Here is a 23,815-nt window from a genome sequence, read left to right as displayed (position 1 = left end):
AAATCAGAATCAATAGAGGAAATGATTATACCTGGAGGCAAAATACAAGCAGGATCTTCCTCCGAAGGAGGGCTGGCCATGAAGCTACGCGACAGTGCATCAGCCTTAATATTTTTAGACCCAGCCCTATAGGTAACCAAAAAATTGAATCTGGTAAAAAATAACGCCCATCGAGCTTGTCTCGGGTTTAGCCTCCGGGCAGATTCTAGGAAAACCAGATTCTTGTGGTCGGTAAGGACCGTTACCTGGTGCCTTGCCCCCTCCAGGAAGTGGTGCAACTCTTCAAATGCCCATTTAATGGCTAAGAGTTCGCGGTTGCCAATATCATAGTTACTCTCAGTGGGCGAAAACTTCCTGGAGAAGTAGGCACAGGGACGGAGATGGGTGAGGGACCTGGTACCCTGGGACAAGACAGCCCCCACTCCCACCTCGGACGCGTCAACCTCCACGATAAATGGCTCCATTTGGTTGGGCTAAACCAACACCGGGGCCGAGATAAAGCACTTCTTAAGGACCTCAAAAGCCTGGACAGCCTCAGGAGGCCAGCGGAGGAGATCAGCACCCTTGCGAGTGAGATCCGTAAGAGGCTTAGCGATGACCGAGAAGTTAGCAATAACTCTCCTGTAATAATTAGCGAACCCCAAGAAGCACTGTAACGCCTTCAGGGAGGCAGGTTGGACCCATTCCGCCACAGCCTGGACCTTGGCGGGGTCCATGCGGAATTCATGAGGAGTGAGGATTTGACCCAAAAATGGTATCTCCTGCACCCCAAACACACATTTTTCGGTCTTCGCAAACAGTTTGTTTTCCCGAAGGACCTGGAGCACCTTCCTGACATGCTCAATGTGGGAGGACCAGTCCTTGGAAAACACAAGTATGTCATCAAGGTACACTACAAGAAATACCCCCAGATAATCTCTTAAAATCTCATTTATGAAATTCTGGAAGACCGCGGGAGCATTACACAACCCAAAGGGCATGACGAGGTATTCGAAATGACCTTCGGGCGTGTTAAACGCAGTCTTCCACTCATCCCCCTCTTTGATGCGGATAAGGTTATACGCCCCCCGTAGATCAAACTTAGAGAACCATTGGGCCCCCTGAACCTGATTAAAGAGATCAGGAATCAAAGGAAGGGGATACTGGTTCCTTACAGTGACCTTATTCAAGTTACGGTAGTCATAGCATGGCCTAAGACCACCATCCTTCTTCCCTACGAAGAAGAAGCCAGCACCTACCGGAGACGTAGAGGGGCGAATGTAACCCTTGGCCAGGCATTCCTGGATATACTTTCTCATGGCTTCACGTTCGGGACAAGAGAGATTAAATATCCTACCCTTAGGGAGCTTAGCCCCTGGTACCGAATCGATAGCGCAATCGTATTCTCTATGAGGAGGTAACACTTCGGAGGCCTCCTTAGAGAAAACATCAGTCCTGAGCAAACTCAGGTAGCGTGTTCACCTCCTCAGGGGGAGAAATAGAATTAACAGAAAAACATGACGTCAAGCATTCATTACCCCATTTGGTAAGATCCCCAGCATTCCAGTCAAACGTGGGATTATGCAACTGCAACCAGGGAAGGCCTAAAACCAAATCGGACGATAATCCCTGCATCAACAGTACAGAGCACTGCTCCAAATGCATGGAGCCAACAAGGAGTTCAAAAACGGGTATGCTGTGTAAAATAACCATTAGCAAGAGGAGTGGAGTCGATACCCACTACCGGGACAGGTTTAGGCAAATCAATCAAAGGCATAGCTAGAGACATAGCAAATTCCACAGACATGATATTAGCAGACGACCCTGAATCCACGAAGGCACTGCCGGTAGCAGACCTACCACCAAAAGAGACCTGAAAGGGAAGCAAGATTTGATTACGTTTCATATTTACGGGAAATACCTGTGCGCCCAAGTGACCTCCCCGATGATCACTTAGGCGCGGAAGTTTTCCGGCTGCTTATTCTTACGCCTAGGACAGGTGTTCACTTGATGCTTGTCGTCCCCACAATAGAAGCAGAGACCATTCTTCCTGTGGAACTCTCTACATTGTTGGTTGGACACGGAGGCCCCGAGTTGCATAGGTACCTCCGAGTCTTCCGTGGAAGAACGAAGCAACGCAACCTCGGGAGGCATCATGGGGGAGTCAGAGGAGAAAACACAAAAACGTTCACGTTGTCATTCCCTGAGACGTCGGTCAAGTCGTACCGCTAAAGCCATAACCTGGTCTAGGGAGTCAGAAGAGGGATAGCTAACTAGCAGGTCTTTCAGGGCGTTCGACAGACCCAACCTAAACTGGCACCTTAAGGCAGGGTCATTCCACCGAGACGCTACGCACCACTTCCTAAAGTCAGAGCAATACTCCTCAACAGGTCTCTTACCCTGACGTAAGGTCACCAGCTGACTCTCGGCAAAGGCAGTCCTGTCAGTCTCGTCATAAATGAGTCCGAGAGCAGAAAAGAAAAGATCAACGGAGGAAAGTTCAGGGGCGTCAGGAGCCAAGGAGAAGGCCCATTCTTGGGGCCATTCCTGGAGCCGGGACATAATTATACCCACCCGCTGGCTCTCAGAACCTGAGGAGTGGGGCTTTAAACGAAAATAGAGCCTACAACTTTTCCGAAAGGAGAGAAAAGTCTTCCGGTCCCCTGAGAACCGGTCAGGCAACTTGAGGTGGGGTTCAAGTGGTGAGGTGAGGGGCACTACCATGGTAGCATCAGGCTGGTTGACCCTCTGAGCCAGGGCCTGCACCTGTAGGGAGAGACCCTGCATTTGCTGAACCAGGGTCTCAAGGGGGTCCATAGTAGTGTGAGGGACCAGGGTAGAGTAGATATATGGGCTTGTGATTATGTAATGATGGGGGTAAGGAAACAGACAAGTGAGCCCTAATCTAACCGCCACTCAGTCCCTGCCTACTTGCAACGACCCGCCCTAGGCGACGGGGTACAACTGGGCGACGGTCCCTACGCTCAATAAGTGCCCGACAGACAAACAGACTAGGGTACACAGAAGCAAGGGAAAAGGGGCAGTTGCCCACGGCAATACCGTGAGCAACAAGAGTGGTGAACGAGCCGAGTCAAACCAGGAGTGTACGAGGTACCAAACGCAGAGCAGGAGAGTAGTGAACAAGCCGAGTCAAACCAGGAGTGTACAAGGTACCAAACGCAGAGCAGGAGAGTAGTCAGTAAGCCAGGGTCAATATGAAGCAGGGTCAAATGGTTAAAGAAGCTGCAGCAGGGCCAGGAAACAAAACAAGAATCACAAGCAAGGAGGAACAGGAAAGGCAGGTATAAATAGACAGAGGGCGGGAGCTAGCTCCGTCTGGCCAGGCTGTGATAGGCTCTCCCACTCCTAAGCCTGCCATCCTGAGTGGTGGAAGATGGAGTCAGTCTCACAGACATAGAAGCAGGTGCAGACTGATTACCTATGGGCGTGGATACAGAAGCTGTGCCTGGCAGATCCTTAACAAAAAGATAAATATATAGATTTCTGTATAAATAATGCATAACTCCATAGCAGTAAAAGATAAGTAAACCAATGTCTTTATCTTTACAGCAAAGTTCTATATGTAAATTAGAGTGCATACGGTTTAAGGTAGGTTTACAGATGCAAGAATTTCCAAGATTTCTGCAATTATATACAAACACAATCTAACAAAACTAATAACACAAAGAGAGTTGTACTGTTTGTGTCATTTATTGAGCACATTAAGTAAAGATTTACAGTGCAGGAAGAAATAGTAAGTGAACCCTACGGAATTACCTGCATTTCCGCATTGATAACTAATAAATTGTGGTCTGATTGTTATCTAAGTCACAATTAAAGACAAACAGAATCTAACGAAACTAATGACACACAGAGAGTTGTACTGTTTGTGTCATGTATTGAGCACATTATAGAGGCTTTGTTACCAGTTTATAACTGCCCCATCTTCTACCTAATCTAACAGGCGCTTTAACCCCTTAAGGACACAACCAATTTTAGCCTTGAGGACAGAGCAATTTTTTTTACATTTCCCTCTTTGCATCCCGACGCTCATAACGCTTTTATTTTTTGTACGACGTAGTTGTATGAGACTTTGTTTTTTGCGGGACGAGTTGTACTTTATGTACGTACCATTTTTTTGTACAAATACATTATCGTTTAATTTCTATACATTTTTAATTAGATTAAAATGCAGAAAGAAAAGCAGTTGTGCAGCAGTTTTAATATTTATTTTTTTACACCATACACCGATCATCATAAATAATGGTATACATTTGTAGTACAGGTTGTTACGGTCGTGGCGATACCAAATATGTCTATATTATTTCATGTTTTGGGACTTATATTTTAAAAAGTTGATTTATTATAAAAAATGAGTATTTCTGTGTATTTTATTTACTTTTTATTTATTTATTTATCATTATTTTTGTTTTACATTCATTTAACTTTTTTTTTTAAATCCTTCATTTAACTTTTTTTTTAAATCCCATAAAGGGATTTATCATTTTGATTTTTATTTTGTAACTGTAATGTACTGGCATATATCTATATGCCAGTACATTAGCCTGTTACTGATCGTACACAGTCAGTTGTTAGGGCATACCTCAGTATGCCCTAACAACAGGAAATATGTTCAGACAGCCCTGGGGTCCTTCACTGGACCCTGGGCTGTCTGGCCATATGAGTTATGGGCTTTGATCGCGTCACAGTTATTTTCTGTGACGCGATCAATGTGCAGTCCCCTCTCCTTGAATGCCGCGATCAGCTGTCATCGCGGCGTTCAAAGGGTTAACAGCGGAGAGAAGATGTTTCTCTTCTCTCCGCTGTCAGAGCGGGGCCGTGGCTGTGTATTACAGCCGTTGCCCCTGCTCTCGATCGCACACACAGAGACGGCAGAGACGGCTGTCACACAGGACGAGTATGCTCGTCCTAATGCGCGAAGTGCTCGCCGCTCAGGACGAGCATACTCGTCCTGTGTCGGCAACCAGTTAATGTAGATAAGTAATGTGTTGTTGTTTTTTTTAAAACGTTTATTTTTGACAAAGCTCAGAGCATTTTAAGTGTTATGCAAATTTGTTCTTAAAGAGGCTCTGTCACCAGTTTATAAGTGCCCTACATAATCTGATCGGCGCTGTAATGTAGATAACAACAGTGGTTTTTATTTTGATAAACGATAATTTTTTACCAAGTTATGAGCAATTTTGATTTATGCTAATTTGTTTCTTAATAGACAACTGGGCGTGTTTTTACTTTTTGCCAACTGGGCGTTGTACAGAGGAGTGTATGAGGCTGACCAATCAGTGACCAATCAGCCTCATACACTTCTCATTGTTCCAGCCCAGCTTCTTTCACTGCACAATCACACTGTAAAAATCACGCTGTGCAGTGAAAAAAGCTGAGCTGGAACAATGAGAAGTGTATGACGCTGATACGGGAGAAATGTAATAATCTGTATATCCCACTTTAGCGGCAATCACCTCCTCCAAACATTTCCTGCAGTTGCAAATAAGCTTTGCCCAACGTTGAGGATGAATTTTATGACCATTCCTCCCGGCAAATGTGTTTCAATTCATCAATATTTGTGGGATGTCTTGTGTGCACGGCCCTCTTCAGGTCATAACACAGCATCTCCATATTGTTAAGGTCAGTACTGTGACTTGCCCACTCCAAAACTCAAATCTTTTTTATTTATCCATTCTTTAGTAAATTTACTTGTGGGTCGACTACGGTATTGATTCCGTCAAAATGACAGAACCCTGGCACAGCGAAGACAAACGGAAACCATTGGCACCGGATCCGTCACCATTGAAATCAATGGTGATGCAAACGGAAACCTATGGTTTCCGTTTGTTTCAGTCAGGGTTCCATTGACGGAAAGCTCAGACGGAACGCCTGAACAGAGCCCTGACGCAGATGTGAACGAAGCCCAACAGTGAGCAATTACAGCATTACCTTACAAATTGTAATAAAGGGCCGTGCAGGCAGCTGTAAATATAGGCTATGTCTGTGAGAGGGGAGAGGAATCATGGGAAATGTAACACGTTACCGCCCACAGAAAACTCAGACAGCATCAAAACAAAGGTGTTATATAGAGCTGGGCAACATAATAAAAAAATATGTCTGAGCTATAGTGGCATCATCTGGCTACCATTCAAACACATATTAGTAATTTTCTCTGCAGTCTGGGAGCTACATGCAAAAAAAAAGTGACTTTTTTTTTATTTTCTATGTCTTTAAATATACAGCAAAATTTCAATAATGTTTATTCCTTATATGTAAGATGGAAAGGCATGACAGGTGCCTTTTATTTGCTTTGTGTATTTTTTTTTAAAATTAAAGATGTTTTCCACCTGCTGACAGCTGATAACCTATCCACCGGATAGGTCATCACTATATTATCGGTGCGGGTCCGACACACGGACCCCGCACCATTAAGCTGCTCCGGTGACTTGCGGGCACCAGATGTTATGGCACATAATGCTATGTACGGAGCCAGAAGCAGTTGGCTCCGTACATAGCATAGCGGCCGTGCTGCAGGTCTGTTCCTATTCACTTGAATCGGCCACTATTCGGTTGCCGGAGCCAACTGCTTCCGTCATGTATGTCCGATGCACGGAGGCACCGGACCAGCTGCTCTGTTCGGGGTTCGGGTGTCGGACACCCACAGATCATGTACTGATGACCTATCCGGTGGATAGGTCATCAGTTATCAGAAGGTGGAAAACCCCTTTAAGGTACAGTATTATCAATGAACGCAGATTACATTACCTTGGGTGGGGAAAAGTCAGCTGCAAACAATTCCGGCTAACTCCTGTACCTTTGTGTTTTAATTGACCATAGTAGTTTTTGGCATCTTGGGAATATGCAGAAATATTATATTGTTTATCTGTATGTATTCTTAGAGCTCCATTTCTACACTAGCATATGACTCTTTTGTGTCACACCGCCCTATTTGACAGAAATTGTGCCTGCATGACTATTACATTTGTCCAAGACATAATTTATTCTCAGACTCATTTGCTGAAATAATGAAAGCAGTTCTACGATTCACATGATTAAGATGCAGAATACTGCTTGATTAGAGTAATCAACAACTCCTTAAGGATTCATGAACCACATCTGGACGGTTAGGCTATGTTCACACGCTTAACAAAAAACGGCTGTAAAATACTGGGCTGTTTTTTTAATCAAACTAGCATTTTTTGCTGCGTTTTTTACAGACGTTTTTGGAGCTGTTTTTCTATTGACTGACTCAAGAAGTGACATGCACTTCTTTTTACGGGGCGTATTTTTATGCGCCGTTATTTGAAAATGAGGCGTAAAATAACGCCCCGTCGGAACAGAACGCTGTATTTCCCATTGAAATCAATGGGCAGATGTTTGTAGGCGTTCTGCTTCCGAGTTTTCTGCCATTTTTTGGGACATTTACGGCCAGAAAAACATCTGAAAATAGCCCGTGTGACCATACCCTTAGGGTATGGTCACACGACCTATTTTAGGGCGTTTTTCGGGTCGTAAACTCCCCGAAAAATTGCTAAAAATACGGGGCTGAACGCCTCTAAACATCTGCCCATTGATTTCATTTGGAAAAACAGTGCTTCGTTCCCACGGCGCTTTTTTTTATGCGCCATTTGTAAAAACGGCGCATAAAAAAAGGCCCCATAAAAAAGAAGTGCCTGTCACTTCTTGAGCCATTTTTGGAGCCGTTTTTCATTGTCTCAATAGAAAAACAGCTCCAAAACCGGCAGTAAAAAAAAGCATAAAAAAAGGCTTGATGCTTAAAAAACGGCTGAAAATCAGAGGCTGTTTTCCCTTGAAAACAGCCCAGTATTTTACAGCCGTTTTTTGTTAAGCGTGTGAACATAGCCTCAGTGTAGAAGTGAGTTCAAATGTTACCCTAGAAATTCATCTATAGAAAAAAAGCCATGTATTTTTACACTGTATGGACTGCCATAGCATAAGGCCTTGTTCACACGGCGCTCCAAAAAAAAAAAAGACGCGTAAACACGTAAAAAACGCTAGCGTTTAGGAAAAGCACTTTTTAAAGTACAAGAGTTTTTGATGCGTTTTTGGAGACGTTTTCGACGCATTTTTTGGCCGTGTAATTAGGACTCCCATTGACTATGGGAATTAGGCGCGTTTCACGAGCCAAGAATTTACCTAACGCTTCTTTTTTTACACAACACGTTTTTTAAACATGCGAGCGTAAAAAGAAAACCGCGTCGTATGCACTACAATACGTTTTCCCATTGATGTCAAGGGAAGGCTTAAAGCATGCGTTTTCTACGTGTTTTTCGGTGCTTAAAAAACGGTAAAAGCGTGTCGTATACACTCCTTGTGAACACGGCCTAAAATACATAATATAGGATGCATTTGTTTCCATTGTATGATTAAAGAAAGATAATACTACTATTAAATCTATTTTTATAATTTGGATCGTTTTAATCATTTAAATAATTTTAGCTGCAGAAAGTTTTTCAATAAATAAACTCTTTAGGCGAAACATTACCTGTCCCTAATGCAACCTGCACACAACACCCTACATAGCTTCTGTGAAGGGTGTTAATCCTTATTACTAGATCTCACCTTTATTACATCACCTCCAATAGTTCTCCCTTCCCTGCCTGTTCTGACAACGTGATGTTCTATAAGGTATTGGGAGGATAGCTGAATAATTTCCACCAATTTATATGCTTTTGATCCAACGCCCTACTCTTATTTGTATTACAAGACTCACAATATCACGCCCTTTGCTATATCCTTAAATAACCAATAGTACATTTGGATATATGATTCTACACCTCCCTGCAGGCTCTCTGTAAATATTCTCTGACTGAACTCTGTTCTATGATTGAACACAATAGGTGGTAGTACCGGATTTAACTTTTTTTTTTATTGTGACTAGTATATAATGAGTGTTGTGAGTTGGATAACCCACAATACTTATGTGATTCTACAAAAAATTCTGTGTGAATGTTCGTACCTTCTCAGTCCCCCAAAAATCTATTTACACAGATCCGTAATACGGTTGTGTGCATGAGCCCTTTGACGCACAATTATCAGCTGAATATTGAATATAAATCTACAGCTGCTTAAGGAGTAATTTTTTTTTTTGCCACAATAGGTAAACTTTAAGGCTGGATTCACACGAGAATGTTCAGGCCGTAAAGGACGGAAAGTATTTCGGCCGCAAGTCCTGGACCGAACACACTGCAGGGAGCCGGGCTCCTAGCATCATAGTTATGTATGACGCTAGGAGTCCCTGCCTCTCCGTGGAACTACTGTCCCGTACTGAAAACATGATTAAAGTACGGGACAGTTGTCCCGCAGCGAGGCAGGGACTCCTAGCGTCGTACATAACTATGATGCTAGGAGCCCGGCTCCCTGCAGTGTGTTCGTTCCGGGACTTGCGGCCGAAATATGTTCCGTCCTTTACGGACCGAACATGCTCGTGTGAATCCAGCCTTAGGCTACGTTCGCACGGGGCGTATACGCTGTGTAAATTTACACGTTTCTGCCCTGTTGCCCGCAGGGAGTTCAGGCTGAAAAACTGCACAAAATTGTGGAGCAGTTTTTTCGCCCAGAATGTCTGCTGCGGAATTTCTGCAATGAAAAAAGTCTCTGTTGTTTAGATTGGAGAATCAAGATCTGAGCATGACCTGAGTTATGGGGAAGTTGTGTCTGGCACTATTATGGCGATACTGTGGCTGTCTGTTTAGATGCACTGTAAGGGTATGTGCACACGCTTACTAAAAAACATCTGAAAATACGGAGCTGTTTTCAAGGGAAAACAGCTCCTGATTTTCAGCCGTTTTTTAAGCAAACTCGTGTTTTTCGCTGAGTTTTATACGGCTGTTTTTGGAGCTGTTTTTCTATAGAGTCAATGAAAAACGGGTCAAGAAGTAACATGCACTTCTTTTTCGCGGGCGTTTTTTACACAGCCGTTTTTAAAAATGGCCGCGTAAAAAAACGGCCCTTAGGAACAGAACGTCGTATTTCCCATTGAAATCAATGGGCAGATGTTTAGAGGCGTTCTGCTTCCGATTATTCGGCCGTCTACGTCCCGAGAAACGGACGAAAATAAGCCGTGTGCACATACCCTTAGGTGCACTTTAGCATGTGTGACTTGGGCACCAAAAGTTTTTTCCACTCGTGACAGATAAAATCTTGGACAACTCTGCCTCCTTGTGTATCCACTGTCCTGTCTCATTAAAATATGCAGCTTTGACTTGTAATATATACTGTACCCCATAACAGTGGTGTGACTTGCCTACACCAATCCTAAGGATTTTAGACTTATTTAGAAGAAATCTAGAACATTATAGAACATATAATACATTACAGAACATTATGTATATTAAACAAAGATTTGGTTTAAAGAGACTATTTGCTAATCGGGAGTATGGCATCTCTTTATGTATATTCTAGGATTTACAGCACACTGTAGACATGCTACCCTTGTTTTGTTAGGGCATGACCACACGTGGCGGATTTCCTCCGCAACTGTCCGCATCAATGCCGCACAGAATCTGCGTTGCAGATTCTGCTGCGGATCTGCACAAAATGTGCAGAAAATTGATGCGGACTAGCTGCTGCGGACTGCGGGAAAAGTGCTTCCCTTCTCCCTATCAGTGCAGGATAGAGAGAAGGGACAGCACTTTCCCTAGTGCAAGTAAACAAATTTCATACTTACCGGCCGTTGTCTTGGTGACGCGTCCCTCTTTCGGCATCCAGCCCGACCTCCCTGGATGACGCGCCAGTCCATGTGACCGCTGCAGCCTGTGCTTGGCCTGTGATTGGCTGCAGCCGTCACTTAGACTGAAACGTCATCCTGGGAGGCCGGACTGGAGACAGAAGCAGGGAGTTCTCGGTAAGTATGAACTTCTATTTTTTTGACAGGTTGCTGTATATTGTGATCGGTAGTCACTGTCCCGGGTGCAGAAACATTTACTGCCGATCGCTTAACTCTTTCAGCACCCTGGACAGTGACTATTTACAGACGTCTCCTAGCAACGCTCCCGTCATTACGGGAGCCCCATTGACTTCCTCAGTCTGGCTGTAGACCTAGAAATACATAGGTCCAGCCAGAATGAAGAAATGTCAAGTTAAAAAAGCAAGACGCATCCGCAGCACACATAACATGTGCATGACAGCTGCGGACTTCATTGCGGAAATTAGAATCTCCATTGAAGTCAATGGAGAAATTCCGCCATGAGTCCGCCACTGCTCCGCAACAGACAGAGCATGCTGCGGACACCAAATTCCGCTCCGCAGCCTATGCTCCGCAGCGGAATTTTACGCATCGTCTAAACGAACACTGCTAAATTAAAGTGAAAGTCAATGGACAAACGGCTCCGCTGCGGATTAACGCTGCGGAGTGTCCGCAGCGGAATTTAAGTGAAATTCCGCCACGTGTGAACCCAGCCTTAATATACCACCCCATAATAATGAGTGTACACATAAAGTGAAATCATTCAGTGCCAATGTAGCCAAACTCTGCAATTACTTTGACAGTCGGAGAACATTATCTGCACCAGGTTACAAGAGGTTGCTACAAAATCTCATTCCGTTACTGAAGCATGTGAAGGTCGTGGGTAGCCTTGCACAATGCTGAATGTCTTCAAGCAATGTGAACTGTGACAACTGTGGCGTTCCAGCAGAACAGAACATTAGACTGTGGAAGGCCAGCAAATCCTTCACTCATGGATGCACACACACAAAAGATGACCTGCTTTCCCTTCATCAATTTTCTTATCCATCATCAAGACAGAATCTTATTAGTGTCATTATTTTATTTCCCTAAAATATGTTTTAAAGGATGCGGTGTCACTGGAGAGCTGTGTGGATCTACTTATTAAGGTCTAGTTTTCTTTCCTATTGTGCATAATACAGCATCCATATTATCACACTGCCATTATCACATTTGACGACAAGAATAGCGCAGCATGTCAAAACGATGGAAACCCCAACATTCAGTGGGCTCTGTTTGGATCCATCATACTACAAATTTGGCAAAGAGTAGTGGCTTCTGTTGTTAATGTAAACCTCAACACAGATGTGACCAGAGCCTTACAGATATGTCTATGTATGTAAAATGTAAAGTATTTCCAAGTAAGATGTCACATGAATTGATAATGTATTTGGAGAATCTATGATTCCTACAACAGGTGAGAAGTGCAGTATAGCTCCAGACTGCTGCGGATTTTCTTAATAGATTGTCAATATGAGATTGTTATATAATCTCGCGAGATCACGCTGTAAATGACAGGTTACAGCGAGATTACGCTTGCTCTGCTGTAAGTACTACAGAAACATTACAAAAGTGTCGGGATTGGGAATAGACATCCTGTCCTGGCTGGAAGGAATGTCTATTCACTGTCTAAACACTTCAGTATTGTTACTGTGTTAGTATAAGACAGCACATAAGGATCTAACAGGATCCCTATGCGCTGACTAAATGAATGGAGAGGAGTGCATGACGCTGATTGGTCAGCGTCATACACTGCTCTGTACAACGCCCACTTGGTCTAAAGTAAAAACACGCCCACTTGGCATTAAGAAAGTCATTAGCATAAAGCAAAAATCGCTCCTAACGTGGTAAAAATTTGATAGTTTTTCTAAATAAAAAGCACTGCTGTCACCTACATTATAGCGCCGATCTCCTTGTGTAGGAGATTGGGCACTTATAATGTGGTGAGTCTCTTTAAGGAATAATAACAAACCTAGTGCTCCTTTATGTAGTAGAGGATAACAACTGAATGAGCTACAAGCAATGAGATTCCTTATGCTGAAACATGGGTAGGACCCATATAGGACAGTAAAGGCCCTATTTACGTTTTAACAAGGTGACCGTCACTTTGAACACATTTTATAAGTGGTCAGAAACTTGTAAATAACTCATGAAAGAATAAAGTAATGTTAAAACCAAGCACACCATTGTTTTTCTTGTGAAATTCTCGATAAGTTTGATGTGTCACATGACCCTCTTCCCATTGAAAAAACTAAAGTTGGATACAAAATGGCCGACTTCAAAATGGCCACCATGGTCAACACCCAGCTTGAAAATGTTCCCCCCTCCCATATACTAACGTGCCACAAACAGGAAGTTAATATCACCAACCATTCCCATTTTATTTAGGTGTATCCATATAAATGGCCCACCCTGTATAATGAGTAAAGTCCAAATCAACGTGAGAATGGAAAATTAGAGCAGCCCCTGTATCCAGACCATACAAGCAATCCATTTTATCTATATAGTGGCTATCTATATAGCTGTTTCACCTATATTGTTTACCTAAATGCAATCTGAGCACACGTTTTTGTTCTCTTGTCGAACCAGTTCCAAAAACAGATACAGGAAGACTGTGTTCTATGGTGTTGAGACTTCCCTTACTGTGAGGAAATTCTTAAATAAAGATTCCAAGGTGATATTATTGTATATATATTTTAAATCATTTCCCATTTTAGAGTAGCCCTTCCTTTTTGTCATAAAATTGATGACCCTTTTCCTTGAATTTTCAGTCACATCCTGTTTTAGTGATATAAGGGAAAAGCAAGGCTTACAACAAACATTTATTTTTTTCGAGTTGAAAAACGTTACATCCTGTTGAGCTTTTGTATAGTTTCTCACATATATTGAGATGGTGTGTCATACTTTAGTCCTCTAAATATTTGTTAGCATTTTTTAGCCATGCTAAAATCGCATGATGGTGCTGCATTCATATTGTTGTGATTTTCTGAAATATCATCAAAGTCTTAGCTAAATGGAGAGGATTGAAGAATACAAGCAGATCAGCTAAGCTCCCAGGATTGGGACATTTACACAGTCCTACACACTGCTGGTTAATGTATTCTCTGAGATTGTGCAGCTGCATTGAGTCAGCTGTTTTTAGAATTTGTTGGCAATCTGCCTCTGCGAAGGTTTTTTTCTTTGTTTTCCGACTTTTGTCCAAGCGGAGTGCAGAGCAATATTATTAGAACAGTATGTCTGGTGTATCAACTGTTCTTTTCTCTACTGCTGCCATGGAAATAACATGTGGGCTTCCCATACAGTATTATTCATATACTGCATCACGCTTTGTCAACATGTCACTTTTTTGCTCAAATGTCAAGTATGTAATTTCATTATACGCTTAAAAGATTCTGCCAACAGTCACTCAATGTCGAAATATGTCCCAAGATGTCATTTTACATTGCAAACACGTACGATTATTATTTTACAAAGCTTGTTCTTTGTGTATATGAGCAATATGTACACATTAGTTTAGGATACAATAATTTCAATATTGCGTATTTTTGTACCAGTTACCCAATTTGTCTCCTATTGACCATGTAGTGACTAATGTGAACCACATATAAGTGCAGGGGTATGTTTGGGCAAAATGTTGTTAGGTGGCAACATGTATCTTTATAGACTAAAGTAAGGGGACATCTTCACATTACACCTAGAGGAGCTTTTATGACATCACACTCTAAATCCATAGACATTAATATGGAGTTGGTCCTTCTTTGCAGCTAAAACAGCTTCCACTCCTTTGGGAAGGTTTTCTACAAGATTTTGGAGTGTCTGTGGGAATTTTTGCCCACTTATTCAGAAGAACATTGGTGAGGTCAGACTAATGTTGGATGAGAGGGTCTGGGTCGGAATCTCCATTCTAGTTCATCCCAAAGGTGTTCGATGGGGTTGAGGTCAGGGCTCTGTGTGGGCCAGTCAAGTTCTTCCACACCAAACTCAACCAACTATGTCTTTATGGACCTTGCTTTATGCACTGAGGCATAGTCAAGCTGGAACAGAAAAGGGCCTTCCCCAAACTGTTTCCACAAAGTTAGAAGTATACAACTATCCAAAATGTCTTGGTATGCTGAGGCATTAAGATTTCCCTTCATTGGACCTAAGAGGCCAAGACCAACCCTTAAAGAACAACCCCTTAGTATTATCCCTTCCCCACCAAACTTTCTAGTCCAAACAATGCTGTCAGGCAGGTAACGTTCTCCTGCCATTCTGCAAACCCAGACTTATCCATCAGACTGCCATATTGAGAAGCGTGATTCATCACATCACAGAACATGTTTCCACTTCTCCAGAGTCCAGTGGCGGTGTGCTTTACACCACTCCATCTGACGCTTGACATTGTACAATGTGATGTAAAGCTTGCATGCAGCGGTTCAGCCATGGAAACCCATGCTATGAAGCACCCGGCACACAGTTTTTGTGCGGATGTTAATGCCAGAGGAGGTTTGGAATTCTGCAGTTATTGAGTCAGCAGAGCGTTGACGACTTTTATGCACTATGTACATCAGAACTCGGCGACCCTACTCTGTAAAATAACGTGGTCTGCCGCTTCGTGGCTGAGTTGCTGTGGTTCCTAAACGATTCCATTTTGCAATAATACCACTCACAGTTGATCGTGGAGTATCTAGGGAAGAAATTTCAAGAACTGACTTGTTACAATGGTGGCATTCTACTACAGTACCACACTGGAATTCAGTAAACTCTTTAGAACAACCCATTTTTTCACAAATATTTGCAAAGGTAGACTGAATGAAACACCTGAATATAACGATTAAGAGGTGTGCCAATACTTTTGTCCATATAGTGTATATTAGACCTGATGCTTTAAAGAATATCATTGATTTGCATTTCTCCGTTATGTTAACAAACCCAATGTTGCTGCCTATTGCGGATCATTTATTCATAGAGTGTCTTACTATAAGCACAGCATCAAGCCTCACGCACACGACAGTAGCGTTGTGCACGGCTCGGATGGATTTACAGGTGAATTGCGGCCGCAAAAATACGTTTGTGTGCAAGGGGCCTCAGACGTGGTCAATGATTAAAACTTACTTCCAATATTTGAGTTTCTGAATTCTTCTGTGGTGTAGCTGTATTCAGTCTTTCTCTTGCAAGCTCAGCTGTTTTTTCTTTTTGAAAACTATCATCATCCATATTAGCTCTTATGTGACAAATTTCTTTGTCACTTGGTCACCCAGATGGTCCTCCCAATGCCTCTTAGTTTTCTCTGCCAGTAAATCAGTGGAAAAGAACACTCCCCTCACTTCACAAAGACACAGTGAAATGGTGAGAAAGTAACTAGATTGTGCTCCAACTTCAGCTTCACTAGAAATAAAAAAAATATATGTCAGCCTGGGATATAACTGTATGAAAAGCAGTGTACATGGGATTTTCAACAAAAATTCTGCTGTTAGTTTGGGAAGAATAGAGGTGAAGAGGTGCTGTTACTCTGACATTTTCAGCTAATGGATCCAACAATTATTGAAATATTCACACTTCATATAAAAACTTTGCACTGTTATCATTCTGCATTAAGACGTTAGCAATCCTGCATGTAAGTAATTTATATCAGTGGTATCCCTACACATTCAGTATCATTGAGCACTGTTGTGGCTATGTGTACACATAGACTGAGATGACAACTGCTCTTTGTCTGGGATTTCAGGATTAGTAGAATATTGATGCTAGTATATAACGCTATATATATATATATAGTGCTTCAGACACTTCTTTTCTTTTGACATTTCTTTAGGTTACATGTCTTCAAGACTTTTTTGGTGATGACGATGTATTTATAGCCTGTGGACCGGATAAATACCGATATGCGCAGGATGACTTTGTTCTGGATCACAATGGTAATTATCATCACAAGTTTATCAAATATACATAATTTTTTTAACCCCTTTTGAAAAATAAAACCTTTTTATGGAAACAAATTATTTTGTTTTGTTATTTAGTGTGAATTCATTTTTGTTTTTTTTAAATAAACTTTATTAAACCTTTTATAACCGTAAAATTAAAATTGGAAAACACTGTCCTGAAAATGTCATATTTTTATTGTAGACATTAAATTCATGTATCTTAGGCTTTGTTCACATCTGAATCGGGGTTCCGTTCATGGGTTCCGTCAGACCTTTGCATCAGGGGAACCCATAAACGGAAACCATCGCTTTCTGTTTGCATTACCATTGATTTCAATGGTAATTCTTCTGTTGCTAATGTTTTCCGTTTGTCTCTGGTTCAGTTTTTTTTTTGCGGAATCAATAGCGAAGTCAACTGCACTATTAATTCCGCAAAAAAAACAGAAACCTTACAGAATGGAGACAAACGGAAACCATTAGCAAGTATTATCATTGAAATAATAATGATAATAATGCTAACGGAAAGCTATGGTTTCCGTTCATGGGTTCCCCTAATGGAAAGGTTTCACAGAACCCATGAACGGAACCCAGATGCAGATGTGAATGAAGTCTTAATGCGAATCAACATAGTTGACGCATAATTTGGGTCTCTTCAGTTCATACTAAACCTTTAATGATGTCACAGATTTTTTGCATTTGGTTGGACATAACTTTTTTATTTTTTCATCAATATAGCCATGTGAGGCAAAAACTATAGTCTGAACTTTTACTGTGCAGGAAGGATCTGCTGCTGATTACAAACAGCTCTCCCTGAACTTACACTGCTGCACTAGAAATTGCGATGCCAGACCTTCCGTTCCTTTGTTAGGCCCCAACTGCCATGGCAACCCATCTCCTATAAGATGACAGTCCTTTCCCTCTCTTAAACACTATAGATGCCATGGTATCTAAGGGGTAAAACTCCCGGGATCAGAGGTTTCACTATCAATCATCTTCGGCTCCCGCAGTGATCGCACGGGCACAGCTTCTGTGACGTACAGCTATGTCAGTTTGGCCTAACTAAAGGCTTTCTATGACGTACATCATTTTGCGGTACGAGGTTAAAATTTAACAGGCTTTTTTATTGAAAGCATGCTTAATTAATTCATGCTTTACCAGTAATACATGCTTATCCCACCTCCTCACTTCCCCCGGAGCAGGCTTCTGTTGCTTTTGCTTTTTACCACAGGAACTTATTGTCTCTATCTTGTTTCAGAATGTCATGTTATGAAAACTCCATATTCTCGCTCCCAGAGGCAATCCGGTTCCAAGAGTCCTGGGACTTCTCGGCGCAGCAAATCTCCAGGAACAGGTAATGGGCATTGTTGTTGCTTTTACATAGTAACCATTATATTGTTCATGTTTCATCTTTCTCCCTAGATATCAGACTCAATGACTTGTAGTTATACCGGACTCTGACCTATCCTTTCTTCCTCATATTTAATCTATTGCCAAATCCTGTCGTCTTCACCCAAAAACATTTGTCATATCCATCGCTACTGAAACTGGTAACACACTCATCCAAGCACTAATCATTTCTCGTCTAGACTAATGTGACACTAAACTGCCATTCCACTAAACAGACTGGCTCTGCTTCAATCTCTCATGAATGCAGCAGCATGGGTCATCTGCCTGTCTAGCGGTTATACGCCTCTGCTCTCTGGTCCATCTAATCTGCTTATCAAGGCTTGTAGCAGATTCGAAGTTCGGTGGCTGAAACAATGACAGGGGGTGATAAATGCAAGAGTAGTCAAGTAACAGTACACTTTCGGTACACAGATAAGCCACAACAGGTTGTAGTCTTAGGCAGAGATGTGGTCAGGAAACGATCCAAGTTCAGTACACAAATAAGTGAAAACAGGTAGTAGCGCGAGGCAGAGACGTGTCAGGAAACAATCCACATTCAGTACACAGATAAGAGGCAATAGGTTGTAGTGTTAGGGAGAGATGCGGTCAGGAAACAATACAAGTTTGGTACACAGATAAGCGGCAACGGGTTGTATCGTGAGGCAGAGATGTGTAAGGAAACAATCCACGTTCGGCACACAGATAAGTGGCACCAGGTTGTAGCATGCGGCAGTGAGATGAACTGCTGCCTGTGACACTGGAGTTTCTGGGTTAAAATCCTAACAGTGTTCTTATATTATTTCCTCTTTATTTTTATCTTAGGATAGATATGTTTATTCCAGGCATGTTTAACTCCTTTACGACCACTCACTGTCTATTAATGGCGGGCGGTGGAGGCCCCAAGTCTGTAGCGACTTTTTTTTCTGTCGCTATAGAAAAGGCTGTATGATCGCTACAGTAAGAGCTCATGCTCTAAGCAGGTGCTGTTACTGACAGCTTCTGTATTTAGAGCAGCCTCCTGAATATGGCCGAGATTTGAGGAACCTTCGATCCCAGCCGTTTAGCCTTTTGATCGCCGCAGTCCATGCCGGGGCATGATCGAAGGGGACTCCCCTCTTCGATCGGTTTCTTGGTGACAAAATCTGAGACTGGGGAACCCTCTGAACTAGATCTAGAAAGGATCCTAGAGCTGTCTGTTCTGTAAGCCTGCTGTTAGGGCATACTACGTGTTGCCCTAACGGCAGCCTGTGTCATAGTGACACAGTATAATGTATAAGCATATAAGCATACAGAAGTATGCTAATACATTATAATATAAAATAAATTTGTTAATGAGTTATCCCTTCATGGGATCAAAAAAAATAAATTTAAGAAAAAAATTCAAATGATAATGAAAAGTCCACAAAAAAAAGGGATTATTTTGTATAAAATATATTTTATTGCCCATACATTACATTAGGACAAAAGACCTACACATATTAGGTATGTACACAACCGTAATAACCTGAAGAATTAATTTAACAGTTTATTTAGCATAAAATGTGAACGGTTAAAAAAATAAACAAAAAAACTATTTTTATATATAGTCACCCGCATAAATAAATGACAGAAACGTCCCAGAAAGGTATTTTTACCCCCAAACTGCGCTTCCCTCGCATAAAACAAGGCCTCATATAGCCACGTGAATTAAAAAATTCAAAGTAATGGCTACTGAACTGAAAGGCAGGAAGGCAAAATGAAAACATTTTGCTGGCCATTAAAGGGTTTTCCAGCCAGTAAAAATTAATGGCCTATCCTCAGGATAGGCCATCAATAGCTGATGGGTCAGGGTCTGACTGCCGGGACCCCCGCCGATCAGCTGTTTTGAATGGAGTGCACTGCTTCTCCTTCATTTTTGCTTCCCCTTCATTTCTTCTTGCTCACTGAGAAATCTTTGACACGCATTTAGCGGCGATTCACTGGGAGAAGAGGCTGCAATACCTGTGAATCGCGGCTAAATGCGTGTCAAAGATTGCTCAGTGAGCAAGAAGAAATGAAGGGGAAGCAGCCCTCATATGACCCCGACCCATCAGCGATTGATGGCCTATCCTGAGGATAGGCCATCAATTTTAAGTGGCTGGAAAACCCCTTTAAAGGAGGTTTACCCATAATCCATTATTTTTTGCCTATCCACTTGGACCCCCACTTATCCCGAGAACGAGCTTACCTTTTTGTTCCTGGGTGCCCCATAGGAATGGAGCGGTAGTGTGCATTCTCAGCCACAGCTCCACTCACATCTATGGGGCGGCCAAAGACAGTGCTTGGCAGCCCCATAGAAATTAATGGAGCAGTAGTTGAGCATGCGCACTACCTCTCCATTCCTATAGGGCTCCCAGGAATGGCAAGGTAAGCCCGTTCTCATGATCGGTGAAGGGGTCCCAGTGGTCAGACCCCCACCGATCAGATATTTATCACCCATACTGTGGATAGGTGATAAATAATGATTATGGGAAAACCCCTTTAAGGCCTTTTCAGGCATTATTATTAAGGGGTTAAATTCACTTACTGTTGATTTTCCAACCACATATGCTGAAAGTTTTTTCGAAGCATCTACTACTCTTTTAGTTAAATAATATTTTCTAACATGACTTCTGATTTTCCCTTAACTAATTTTAGCTTGTGCTTCCTAGTTTTTGTGTTTAATGTCTTATTAAAAACACTTCCTCCTAAACCTTATTTAAACCTCTAACATATTTAGAGTTTTCACTCAAGCCCCTTTTCCCTTCTTTCCCTTCAGACAATAAAAATGAGGTTCTTTAAGTCTCGCCTGATATGTTCTATGCTTCCAACATTTTTATAGCCCATGTGCAAAGGGGGGGGGGGGTGTTGGTCCTTATCACCTATTTTAAATGGTATGATCCCATGTTATCTGTCTCCAGCTCTTGGGCTGCCCCATACACTTTAGATTTTTACCGATCACACTGAAATCAGAGGGTCCAACCAACTTCTATCTAATGTGTATGGCCAGTGTTACCCTTCATTGTAAGGATGTCCTCTGGTGTGATGACTGCAGTGCTGACCCTGCTCCCATTGAATGTTAACTACAAGTGATATAAAATCTGCAACTCCATTGAAAATCTGAAAAAAAAAAAAAGAGATAATCCAGATAATGTTTTGCTGGTTTTTACTGTTTGCATTCTATAGATAGAAACTGTAAATTAATGAATTTTCTTGATATCTTTACCCTTGTTTACCCTTGATATAAAATGAATGCAGTTAGGAGGACTGGCTACTACTCCAGTGCCTATTCCACAGCAAGGTCCCCAGGTGAGCCATTCTGATTGTGGCTTTCTTTCTTGGCTTTATTATCTCGCCAGCCAGATCACCTTTCTGTCAAGCTCCATAAAGCTGTTCTGCGTAACATCTGAGCTTTAAAGAGGATCTGTCACTAGTTTAGTAATGCCCAATCTTCCAGCTAATCTAATAGTCGCTGTCACACTGATAATGCTAGTGAAAATTGTGTCCCAAAACGGTTATTATTTTAAAAGTTATGAGCTTTTTTCTTAAATATGCAAATGAGGCTATACTAGACAAGTGGGTGTCACCACCAGCGATTCTCCTGAGGTGGAGCTACGTCACAGCCTCTGACGCTGTCCTATCAGAATGAAGCTGCTTCACACTGTGTGAGAGACTGAGGCTGGAGGGAAGGGGATCACTTGAAATAGCCACATCTCCGGCTAGACCACCTAGAACGGTGGTTCTGGTGGAATATGAAAGATGAGCATCAAGATCGCAGTTCTAGCTGTGAAACAACTGGAGATCTCACCAGATGAAAACACAGTCAGGAATGGAAGCTGTATAGAAATATGATCACACTGTGTTTCTGGGCAGGGAAGGGGGAGAAGCTGTATGCTGATTGGACAGCGTCATACAGAAAACATTACACCGCCCAGAGTGAAAAGAAAGAGTAACCTCCCATTTGGCAAGTATAGCCAAATGAGCATATTTAGAAAAAAAAGCTCATAACTTTGCAAATAATAAACGTTTTTTAAAAAAAATTACATTGTAGTTATCAGCATCACAGCGCCTATTAGATTAGTTAATAGGGAATTAATAAACTAGTGACAGATTCTCTTTAACCATCGCAGCACACACATTTTCCTTGCTGTTTTATAGTGGCATTTACACCACTGCTTGTTTCCACGTTTGTATGCCAGCTGTTCATTTCGCACATGACTAATTAATCTTAAGTGAACGGAGGCGCAGTTCACACTTTGCAGGCAGTTTTGATGCAGTTCTTTTATCCTTATTTATTTTTAAAGCGAAAAAACAGGAGTGGATCCTAAACTGAGGCGAAGTATACATTTTCCAGAAAACATATAACCCGAGCAAGCCTTGTGCAAACATTGATCAGTCAAGGCATGCTGTGAGATTTCAGCTCTGAAGCCTGCACAAGTTTGAATGCAGCTCTGGACTGCAATATAGGCTATAACTTATTACATTATAAGTAATTCAAAGTATTTGGAAAGTTACTGAAAATTTTATGTAGATTTATCTTGCATTTAAATGTAAAATAGTGGTCTCCGGTGGACAACCTCTTTTTACCAGTATTCACTCAAATCACATGAACTTATATAGTTGTTTAGGAAAATGCGGGTGATTCATTCCGGAAACAAAACTATTAGCAATCCTGTAGACGGTAAAGTCATGTGCATAGATCGTATGGTGGCACATAGTGTCCCTACACTCTGTCCTATGGAGCCATACCCGGTATATTCTCATAGAAACTGGAATGAAGGCCCTTGGACAAAAAAAAGAGAACTTTCATTTTTTTGTGCAGCTGCTTCTGGTGTTCCTAAAAAAGAGACTAGAAACAACAACTGGCAATTAAACTGCGATGTGTGAACCTTGCCTTGAACATTAATTTCTGCGTTTTTTTCTTCTGAAAATATAAACATGTTCTATTGTCATATTTGGTTCAAAAGATTTGGTTTGCTTGTCACTTTTGTCTGACAAAACATAGCAATCGTGGATCTTTTCAGTTTTTCAAGAGCAGTTGCATCATACATTTCTATTATTTTCTATCCACTACCAAAATGAAAGGAGCTTTGCAGATACCATAGCAAAGGCATAAAACGGAACTATGGGTGTTAGGGGCTCTATGTAGAGCATGGCCCAGGATTTCTGCAAATCTAACCAGATGCCAGGACTATGGTAGCAGATTTGCTTAAATGGACACTAACTTTTCAAACAACTTATGATTATCTAATAGTTTACCTGATATAGATCAACTTTGTAATTTACGTACTGTTACAATTTAGTTGTTTTATCCATGCAAATTCTGTGGGAAGTTACTGCCTTCCTGTAATCTGCTGTCCACCCCTGTTGTCAAGTAAAGTCTGTCCCTTGTTATAGAGCAGAATTGGTGGGCTGCAGAAGTTGGGGGTGTGTCTCTTCACTTCCTTCCTATACAAGTCTATGGAGTAGGGAGGTGGGAGCAGAGAGTGAGAGTGAGTCAGCAACAGGCATGCTGCATGTAAGTCTATGGAGGGGGGAGCAGGGAGAGGAAGTAGAAGCAGAGTAAGACACAGGCTGCTGGTAAGATTTCTTTGTCATCCCAGTGCTGGATTCTCAGCTACAGTGCTATGATGCCGCAGCTTCTAGATATGTGATAGAGATAGAAGAGGAGAATCCTGCTCTCCTATGTGTGCAGTGTATAGAAGACATGACAGCATTTAGGCTCTGCCCACTAGCTGAGAGACAGCTGAAAATTAGAGATAGGACCTGCAGAGGTAAAAATTGCTAAAAAAAAAAAAAA

At 41.9% G+C, this 23,815-nt stretch overlaps 1 protein-coding gene across 4 annotated transcripts in view; it reads left to right on the top strand.

Annotated features, from left to right (window-relative positions):
* Window positions 1-23,815, top strand: part of DCLK2 (doublecortin like kinase 2) — a 105,374-nt gene that overhangs the window by 36,397 nt on the left and 45,162 nt on the right. For 3 of the 4 annotated variants that reach the window (XR_012883018.1, XM_075860362.1, XM_075860364.1), the window contains exons 3-5: window positions 16,524-16,626; window positions 17,888-17,983; window positions 21,274-21,324. Coding sequence is in view for 3 of the 4 variants with exons in the window: in XM_075860362.1 (XP_075716477.1) it covers window positions 16,524-16,626; window positions 17,888-17,983; window positions 21,274-21,324 (250 nt within the window). In the remaining variant the exon portion in view is untranslated. The remainder of the gene's footprint in view (window positions 1-16,523; window positions 16,627-17,887; window positions 17,984-21,273; window positions 21,325-23,815) is intronic. The other variant, XM_075860363.1, reaches the window with a different exon arrangement.

Source organism: Rhinoderma darwinii, chromosome 1 (genome assembly GCF_050947455.1).
Source record: "Rhinoderma darwinii isolate aRhiDar2 chromosome 1, aRhiDar2.hap1, whole genome shotgun sequence".
Taxonomy (NCBI): domain Eukaryota; kingdom Metazoa; phylum Chordata; class Amphibia; order Anura; family Rhinodermatidae; genus Rhinoderma; species Rhinoderma darwinii.
Note: the sequence above shows the minus strand (reverse complement) of the source record. Positions and strands in the feature narration are given on the sequence as shown.